The sequence below is a fragment of the Opisthorchis viverrini genome (genome assembly GCF_000715545.1).
Source record: "Opisthorchis viverrini unplaced genomic scaffold opera_v5_355, whole genome shotgun sequence".
Taxonomy (NCBI): domain Eukaryota; kingdom Metazoa; phylum Platyhelminthes; class Trematoda; order Opisthorchiida; family Opisthorchiidae; genus Opisthorchis; species Opisthorchis viverrini.
The window spans coordinates 500,726-510,790 of record NW_008752017.1 but is presented as its reverse complement, the minus strand read 5'-3'; the positions used below and the strand labels follow the sequence as shown (position 1 = coordinate 510,790).

The 10,065-nt window shown below is 47.4% G+C and overlaps 1 protein-coding gene across 1 annotated transcript; it reads left to right on the top strand.

Moving 5' to 3' along the window:
- Positions 1-362: 362 nt before the first annotated feature.
- T265_10364 (hypothetical protein) lies at positions 363-8,180 on the top strand (the record flags this gene model as incomplete). The annotated part of the gene is made up of 9 exons (XM_009176717.1): positions 363-432; positions 466-621; positions 655-795; positions 6,059-6,197; positions 6,908-6,978; positions 7,013-7,440; positions 7,665-7,811; positions 7,846-8,086; positions 8,122-8,180. The coding sequence occupies 9 exons, from the start codon at positions 363-365 to the stop codon at positions 8,178-8,180; spliced, it is 1,452 nt and encodes a 483-aa protein (XP_009174981.1).
- Positions 8,181-10,065: the final 1,885 nt, after the last annotated feature.

Below are 10,065 nucleotides of genomic sequence, written 5' to 3'. Positions count from 1 at the left end.
TGCAGGGTTTTGTGGTTTTTTATTACTGTGAGACAAATAAAGAAGCTTTGATGTCTATTAAACGTCTCAAGCTCGCTAGGCTTAAAAGCCGAAAATTAGTGCAGAATTTCTGCACTAATTCCGCACAAGTTCTGCACCCAGGAGCGGACGCGTGCTAACTGGGTCGGCTGAGCCTGGAAGAAATCCAAACGGCGCGCTGCTTAGCACTGAATCTCTGAGCCTTGTGAAGAGTCACCATAGAACTAACGTGAGGTACATATCTTCTCTCATGTCATCGCAGGCATGCCTTGTGATTCAATCGTTTGCCAAATTCAATTTGTTTTTCTAGGTTATTCAACCGCCATTACTTCGCGGTTTCCAAGATGGCTGTTGTCCGTATCCGCGGTCTTCCGTACTCCGCTCGAGCTGATGATATCATAGACTTCTTTAAAGGTATGTTTTACCCTTTATGAGTTAAACCCACAGATGTCAAAATCAAAAATGGAAAGCGTGGGATCTTTTTCCCTCAGGGACCAAATGGGCGTTCGAACGGCGAGGCGTTCATCGAGCTGGAGACTAAGCAGGAGATTGAGAAAGCTACCGCCCATCACAACGAGCACATGGGTCGGCGTTACATTGAGGGTGAGTTCTCCAAGTATTCTGTCTAGCATTTAGTTTTTCCGTCAACGGAACAGGAAATGAACAACGCGATGGGGAAGCACGATCAGTACACACGTGATCGCAAGGAGTATGTTGTTCGCCTTCGGGGGCTGCCATACGATACAGAGAAGAAAGAGATATACGCATTTTTCAACGGTGAGTTTTCCATATTCGCTTTGTTGTCCGTCTTAACGATGTTCACTGACTACCCCATCCAAATCCAAACGGTGGCTGTTCTTCGCTGGGTCACGTTCCTGAGCGCCGTGAGAATTCACTTTGCTATGTATATTTGATACGTTGAAGGGAGAATCGATCGACTGATGTAGAGCAACTTTAGGGGTAATCCCTCGGTTTTTTCGAGGTACGTGGCGTATCTTGGAGTTGTATGGCGAAGCCACGGACGGGTGAAAAGTATTCTAAACTGGTAGGTGGAGGCTACTAAAACCTGTCAGATGATTAGCTGCATGGGGTGAGAACAACTGACTGCGACGTTTGACCCTGCTTTTTGGGGTTATGTGCGTACTTCCCGCATTGTGTTTAGCGCACCAAAACTAACATCTGTGGATTGGATACCATTCGGACGGTTTTGATGTCAAGCGATTCACACTTTGTGGGTCCTGGTGGACTTGCACAATAATCATATGATTGAAACTCCAAACGCACTAGAATTGTTTGGGCTCGACTGTCTTTCGAAATGACCTAGTAAATGTCAAAGTTCACATACTCCATATCCTTGCAGTAATCTGTAATATCCCTGTGACTGTGTTTCCGTACAGCCCTTACATGATCGAGGATTTCGCGGTTCGGGGCAGGTTTTGAGGTGCCGTCTGGTTAAGTAACTGCCGTATACTATGTGTTTTGGCGGTTGGGCTCAAGATAGCTCAGTGGCTGTGGCGTGAGCCTAATAACCGGTAGATCCGGTGTTCGATGCCAGTCCCGCCGTGTTGATCGCTCCCGGGGCTTGTTCAGTCCGGCAACATCTAACCCGTCGATCCTCGAGTGGCAACACAGACGGAAGCGTTTGCTGCTGAACAAAAGCTTTGTACCAGATACAGTAAAAAAGTTTGTAAATCCCCAAACTGGCTACATCCACGTCGGTGCGTTTCATGGACTAATCTCTCTCCAATGTACCCGTTAACACCAGGACCCGGAAACTACAGGAGCACTTGGATGAGTTCCGTCTGGAGCAGTGCTTTCCGAATTACTCAAATTCTTATTAGTGTCCACTGTCCAGGGCCACTCACATTAGGGATTACATTGTCCTAAGAGGGTTTTTTGTGCTCAGTTTCCAGTGTGAGGGTGACTGGTGTTTGAATTCTGGCAAGTGGTTCTGCTAGCTCAACACATTCCAGCATCCTCTGAAAATTTGTCTCAGGATCTGTGGTTTTCGAGCGATGCTGGACACTACGTGCTGTGATTCATGTTTTGCTCTTGCGAAGTAACTTCGTGTATTTGGGATTAACCTCGAAGGATAACGCCACCACTCTTTCGTGAAGAGCAAAATGACTAGTTATTCTTAGCGATGTTTGCCCAGTTGGCCTAGAATGAGGTTAAATTTGTACGGTTACGGGGGAAGTTGTCCACAATTTTTGAGAGAATTGGATGAAATGATGTTCCCCTACATTGGGATGCAAACACGACGGGTGAAAGAGCATCGGCTACCAGTTCATGTGGAGATGATACCGGAGACGCTATCTGGAGTAGGGAGGAAGAGGCGTTGCATGAATGGTCACTTGCATTTCTAAAAGGGCCTGATCTAACAAGTATCAGCTGCAGATGGATGAAAATCTAGTTAGATGTGGGAATTGTATTAAGAAGGAGTTTCACACTGCAGAACACCAGTCAATTGTCCCTTGCGCGTGACCAAAAATACCCTGCTTCCAGAACTAAGGATATGGAGAACGACATACAAGTAAGTTTTCGGGAAACTTTCGGTTATTCGTGGAACAAAAGAAGTGCAGTCTCCTTCCAGTGCCTAATTGCCATATAGCAGAGCAGAGGCAGTAAGTTGGGGTTTTGTGGCTGGTTGTCTAAGCCCAGAAAGCAGTTTGAAATGCTTAGTGAGTACAAAAATCACAGGCCTTTTGATCAGCAGCTTCGTGAAACAGTCGATGAGGAAAGTGCACAGCCAGCTGTTCCACAATTGCAACTAAGTCTCATTTACAGGGCAGAAAGTATAATGGCTTCTCCCCGTTTCCACGTATTACAAGTGGCGTTCTCTGCTATCGTCTCATAATGTACTCCGCGGCTTCACTATAGATCCTCGTCGCGAAACGCCATTGATACGTGCGAGCACGTAACTTGTTAAGCTAATGAAACCATGGTGTAAGGGTGCAGCGGTAGGCTGTTGGCAGGGTGCGAGCAGATTACAAAACGTAATCGGTTGTGACCATTATAGTGGACGACCTGGGAAAGGAATCCGAGGTCTTAGGCACTTACCGGATTCTCGACCATGCTGACAAAGCGCCTATAGGATTGGAAGCAAGGAGTCTCGATTACTGGTCCTTGACGAAACTAGGTGAATTCGATACCAAAGTGGCCCCACGCTTTTGTTTATGTGAATACATGGGTGTGCTATTCCCCACCCATGAGTCGCTTCGTTATTAGCCGAAACTACTTGCATCCGAGCTACAAATTTCTATGATGACAAATTAACCGTTTCGTACATGGATCCGCTTTAGTTCAGTTTGGCTTCCGCTATTTGAAGCGCAGCTGTCTGGTGAACATACGTTCACTGTTCAACAAATCGATTCATCATCATCGACAGCGCAACATAAGTGTTCAACACTGATGCTTCGCTGCCATACAATAATGAATTTTTGAAAGCCTTATTACGAAGAAGTGGATGGCGAAGGGACATGATGCTGCAATCATGCTGAAATGCCTACACCTCCAGACACTCATTCGGGCAATTTTTTCATCCCAAATTGCGAGTAACCCGTACTGTAGTCTGATACGTCCCTTGAGATTCAGGGATATACCGCTCTGACAACATAGCTGTCTCAAATTAGAAAGCGCGACACATGCAATAACTTTATCTATCACACTACAGTAGGAACTAATACAACTAGGATACGTGAAATGCCCCACAATTTCGAGTGCCTGTCCCTGGACTGTAAGTGGCGTGTTCAGCGACCACGTGTCCAGGAGTATGAGCTTACACTTTGCGAGCGCAACATGCATACCAAAGAACGGGATGGCTTTGGTCATCTCACCCAAAAACACCTGCGCCTCTTCGAAAATGAAAACGATATCGTTTGCATACTCAAGATCGACAAGGTCGTATTCGGAGGCTATCTTGTGCTTAAGTGACCTCCCAGCGTTCGTCTTTTTGTTTCATCCATCACGATATTGGGTAGGGATAGAGAGTGGGCATACCTGACGGTGACTGCTTTGTGTACGGAAGCTTCTGGAGAACCGTTCGTAATCCCGCGCGCAGTAGCTGCGAGCTTTGAAGTTATACCGAAGAGCTGTTTGATTCACCGGACGGCTGTTGCGTGCAACTCAGCTGAGGTGTCTTAATCGATAGGATCGGGTATCAGATAACCACATGTTCGGTTTTATAGCATTCCACTTTTGTCGAATGTTGCGTGGGTGGTCCCGGGTAGTTTATAGCCTAAGTGACAAGTCTCGACGCTTAATCTGAGGCAGAGCACTTTTTGAGTCACTGTCGTTTGTTAAGTTCACCCTGTCCGCCATATACCGCTGTCGAAACTTAGTGTTCGACCTAATGGACTCTTGATCGATTAATGCGTCATCTGGCGCCGCCCGTATCAGTTTTAAACACCACAGCTGCGGTATCTCCGGAACGATGTGCGTTTTTGTTTGAAACAGTAGTGCTGAACTGCACCGCATAGTTTCCAGGAAGGTTCAGACCATCGATAAATCGGTTGGTTGAAAGCACGTACTTCAGTCCTGTAGCAATGATTCTGCGTTGTCGGTGATCATACCGGGCTTTTTATAGCGTGGAGGCTCCAGATAACAGGCAGAAGGAATTGCCTGCACAGCATAGCACCAAAAGTGAGTTCAACCGGAGATTACATACAGTTGAGCACGGAAGGTCCGGTGTTCGAATACGACCTATGCATCTAGTCTTGGACGGTCTGGTAGTTTCCCAGCCTTCGTGCTTCCTTCGGGTGGCAGTTAGGCTCCGAAACGGAATTACAGCTGGACGAAGAAATATTATTTTACAGTTGAACTCGTCGCCAGAACATACCGTTGGTACACCACCACCGTACAGGTGGCTAGTTTGTCAGTCTGATGGTCCGCGTTGGGGTTTTGCTGTCAATGGACACAGTGACGACCTAGTCATAGATCGCGCCGACTAATTTCTAGTAGGTAGGGAATCGCGCGATGTGACTGCCTATCAGGTTAATAGTCACCCAGTTCGCAAGCCTAACAGGGCGTAGTCTTGAGTTCACTCCCACGTACCAAATATTATCGTCCTTTTGTATTTATTCCCACGCTGCCTATTTTTAGTCATCGAAACTAGCTGCTAGGACCGGTGTATCAGTGAGCTGATTGATTGTGTAAAAACGGCGGACAAATCTCTGAAGTGTTGTGTTTCCGCAAATCTGCCAGGTGGTCTTACAGGTGACGGCGGTGAATGAAAGGAAATCAGAAGTGTGAATAAGGCTGCTCCAACCAGAATTAATGGGGGATCTCGCCGTAGCAAATTACGCCCGAGAAAGATGAAGCGGCCGGCAAAATGCCAGCGGGATCGAGTAAAAGTTCGTTGTCAAGAAAAATCCCCTACCTTATGCTTATGTAAACTTTGCGGGGTTGCCCCCAGCATTGTTTTAGGGTCCAGCGAGTTAACCTAAGTTCTAAGTTATTGGGTAGGTGGCGCATCTTTGATCATTATCATTTGTTTGCCTAGCCCTGTGAAGATGTCATCGACAGCAACATGCCGTTAGTATCGACGGTTGAATACTGCAGAAATGTTTCCTACTCTTCAATACATCGGCTGTACGTCATTCACGCATATGGTTGCGAAAGTGAAATAAGTGGCAATTGCTTTCCATGCTCGACGACATTCAGTCTGCTCGATTAACTTACGGGTTGTGTTTTAAGTTCGTGACGTGATGCAGAAAACACCTGTTATTTATATTTAGAGGGTACGTTTTAACGGTGAGTCCGGGCCCTACAAGGTCCATGTTCACGACCTCTAACTTCTGTCGATTCTGTACCAATGGTGGACACCATGTCATGGTCCTCACCAATAGCAAACGACTAGGAACGGCTTTTTAACCTAATGGACAAACGCTTCGTATCCCGAGTAACTTAACGATGTGCAAGCAGGTCTTATAGTCTATCTTTCCTTTCTCTGTCGATTCAAGCTTTTAATATTCATTTCATCATTCTGCTCATCTTTATTTGTCCCGTTCTCTCCTGGGTGATACCGATTTGGGCTTCGCAGGTCTGGAAATAGCTCCGAACGGTATCGGGCTACTGGTGGATCACATGGGCCGGTGCACTGGGGAGGCGTATGTCCAATTCACATCAGCGGAGATGCTAGCGCGTGCAAAGGAGAAGCATATGGAGAAGATAGGGCACAGGTGGGGTATTATCGGGTTCCGGATGGGAAATTCGGGTATTTGTTTCCTTGTTTTGCTCCTTTATGTCTTACGGCGTCTGTAAACTTTCTTAGAGGCAGGAGTATGAGGTATGGTTATTCGCATAGGTTTGTTACGAGTTCCTGGGTTCCTGGCGCATTAGAATGCTATCATCGGTTGCTTATGTGCCGGTTGGCAAGTGCGTGGACTGTTCCGACCTTAATCACTCGTTTATTCTGTTTTTGGGGTCTGTGAGTCAATGCTTACCGGGTTCTCGCAGTTGCGCCACCGTTGCTGCACCTGAATTTTGCAGTCACGTGAGATTCTACCTCCACAGCATTGAAAACTGCTGTTGCCAATATGCTTACAGTTCGTGGTTGATACTCAATTTATTCAGAGAATTTTCGACAGCGACATGGCTTACACGTAGAACCAGCGATGGTTGGTTGGCTTCTGCCAGCACCGTCGCTTTCGGTGTTTCGTCCGTTTTTGTCCATTTGACTATTTTCTCCCTTAGCTGTTCTTTCTGTTGACCGTGCTGCGCATTTTCGTTATACGCTTTTTAGCTTTTGGCAGTTCAACTCAACGTCAGTTGTAGTTTCATTGCTAGCTAGCTTTTATAGTCATCCATTTTGCGGTTTTAGTCCATTACATCCAATAATTGTTGTTTTCTATTCCGGTTGTTACCAATATCTTGGTGTTTTGCCTTCTAGGTACATCGAAATATTTGAAAGCAGTATGTTGGAAGCAAATTCGACCATTCAGCGGCAAATGGAAGCGAATCGTAAGTTCAGCTTTCACTTCTTATTCTGTCTTAGAAGAACGCAGTGGTGGCAGTGGTGGTGGACCTATCGTTGGCCGGGGTGGACGCGATCATTATCCAGGTAGTGGTTATTATGGTGGACCTCGAGGACCTTATGGCGGTCCGCCTGGTGGTGGACCGAACGGGCCCGGGTACGGAAGAGGACCTCCTCCTGGAGGACGCCCCGGACCATACGATCGTCCACATCCTTCCGGCTATTCCGGATATCATTCTCCACCTAGGGGGTTTGGTGGACCCCCAAGTCACATGGGACCTGGTTCAAAGAGCTATGGACCAATGAGCAATCCTGAGCCGGAGGATCCGCAAAGTGTGACAGGTCATTCTGTCCGTCTACGGGGTTTGCCCTTCTCGGCTACGGCCGACGACATCGATCGCTTCTTGGCCCCGTTGCAGCCGGTGAATGTCCGCATTCGGATGAATTCTGTAAGTTAACGTTGTTTCCAATATTGGTGATCACAGAGTTGGTTTTGATAAGCCTTGTCACCCATATTTAGCTGTCATCATCTATGTGGATAGCTGGTAATAGGATTTTCAGTGAGTTTTATTATTGTGTCAGTGAAGCATCAGTGCCAACACTGATGTTGCTGTCATTGATGATGATTTATTATTGTGATTTTCACGGCTCATGCTATTCGTTCCATGTTTAGTCTGGGAGACCCACCGGTGAGGCTGTTGTGGATTTCGCCAGTCACGACGAAGCAAAGGAGGCCATGAAAAAGGATAGGGAAAAGATCGGATCGCGGTACATCGAACTGTTTCTTGCATCGACTCCCATGGGAAATGCTCCCCGTACTGTAAGTTCTGTGAGGTCATACCTACCATCTTCAGGCTGGTCCCCCTTATGCTTCTAGGCCGTATGGACCTCCCAGTTCCCCACCTTACAGTGCAGGTGGTGGTCGGTCCGCCCATGGAGGATCACATATGGCAGAACCCCCTTATGGAGGGTCTGGTGATTACGGAACAGCTCCCGGTCATCCTGACGAACTGGGTTACGGTCAGGATTACGGGAGGATGCGTCGCGACAACTATTATAGTGGCAGTAATGGATATGGACCTATGGGCCAAAGTGGTAAGTCGTTTTGTTTCTAACTCCAAATTCTACAGGCGATGACTATGGTGACTATCGTTCGCCCTATCGTCAAGCGAACTACTCGTGGTCGTAACTATGTCGATTTCGGTGTGCATTTCGTAATCCATGATTTTAAATACATGTTACCCACTTCCTTCTTTATTTGAACGGTTCCCGGTGGGACGATTGGCAGGGTACATATAGACGGGTTACCAGCAAAACTAGTCTTGATGCAAAGTGCTCGTGTCACCTTAGGAAACCCATAAGCATTTGTGAAGAGGCTATATCACCTTTTGCGGGCGGGCCTGACTGATATTAGTTGCAACTTATGGTTTCGTGACGTATGCTTCGTTTATCACCAAGAGACTGGGCCTTACCATGGTGTGACCGTTTGCTGTACTGAACAGGGGCATCTATGTGACGTAGACTTCTGCCTTCCTGGTCTATGGGGATAGAACATGTCGGGAAGGGGTTGATTATTTCTGTGAAAATGGGAATGCACTTGCATTTCCCGGCAAATAGCCGCGTGATCACTATTTTGAGTAAACGGATGCGGTGTCAACAACCTTGCTCCATACAGCGAGATGAGTAAGCGCAAACGTGCCACTGCCGATACCTCCCTGATAGTTTGAAGTTTTCCTTCTTTACCTACCCTAATCTGATTTGAATACCACCACTGTAGGTCCCACCGCAACAAAGCCGCAGCTTCTGTGTGTCCGACTTCAGTAACGACTCTAGGCATCCTGAAGTCTGTTTTCAAACGCCAAAGGTCGGTGTACGCGAATTCCTCTGATGTTCGCACACTGAAACAAGCAGGACAACAAGTGGCTTTTGCTCGCACAGCAGATCCCCTCTGCACTGATGTATTTTTGTTCACAACAAGGCTACATGACGCAAGTACTGTGATTGAACTGATTTCCCCCTCGCTCCCACTCAGGTTCCGGCTGCGCATTTCTGTTGATGCAGAGGCCGGTGCAGCTGGATATGCTGGGGTGGATGTTGTATTGAGTGAACGAGCGGGAACGTCTCAAGTTGATTAGATTCCTGTTGATAGTCGCCTCTTCGCGTTTTGTTTGTGAGGTAATCCAGAGAAAGTGGAACCTATTGCACTCTGTTCGTTATGTCCGCTTACGCCCCAATTGGCCAGTTGTGAATCTTTCCAGGACAACTTCTATGGTGCTTTAGGCAATCCCTTACAATGGGCTATAAGCTCAGCTATTGTGGTTGCTGGTGACGTGATCGAACGGGTACGTAGGCTAAGCGCTGGTGGGGCCCGATTGAATGATCGTCTTCGGTTGGATACGAGACGCACGGTCAACAGAAATGGTCTACTTCAGACGCAGATCACAGACTTGCCTTGCAGTGCCGATTTCCGGAACAGTGAGAATCGCCTTACCACGTGTTTCACACCAATGAACCACTTCGCCATCAGTTACCGGTGGTGATAGTCAATCAATGCCTGCTGCTCCTGGGATACCCGGGGGTGCTGCAACACCGTCTACCGAGACGATTGTTTTCTATGCCTCCTTCAGAATGGCGCAAAGCGAGTTTGGGTGTTGTTGGTGCCATCCGCCTTCCAGGATGGGGTCCCCGTGAGGCTTCCTACGCTTGGCTGGTGATGTTGCAAGAAATATCGGCTGATCGATGTTAGTGACGTGCGTGCTGTCAACTTCTTTCTAGATTGTCTGACTGAGTGGTTGTAGGTTTAGGCACTTCAGAATGCTTACAGTAGGCCAGCACCAGCCCCCTCCCTCACCCAGTCTTTTAATTCTGAGGCATTAAATAATCATCAGCTAGAGAAATCGCGTGCTTGTACGATGGCTACAGCTCCCACAGTTTACAATTGATTTGGCGAGGTGGAGTAGCTGGTTGCGCACTACAAACAAGCACCGTTCCTTCTGTCGAGCGGCCTTTGACATGATTGAGCTGGATAATCGGCGGCGCAAAGATAACTATGTAGTTGAATCCGATCCAGCAAA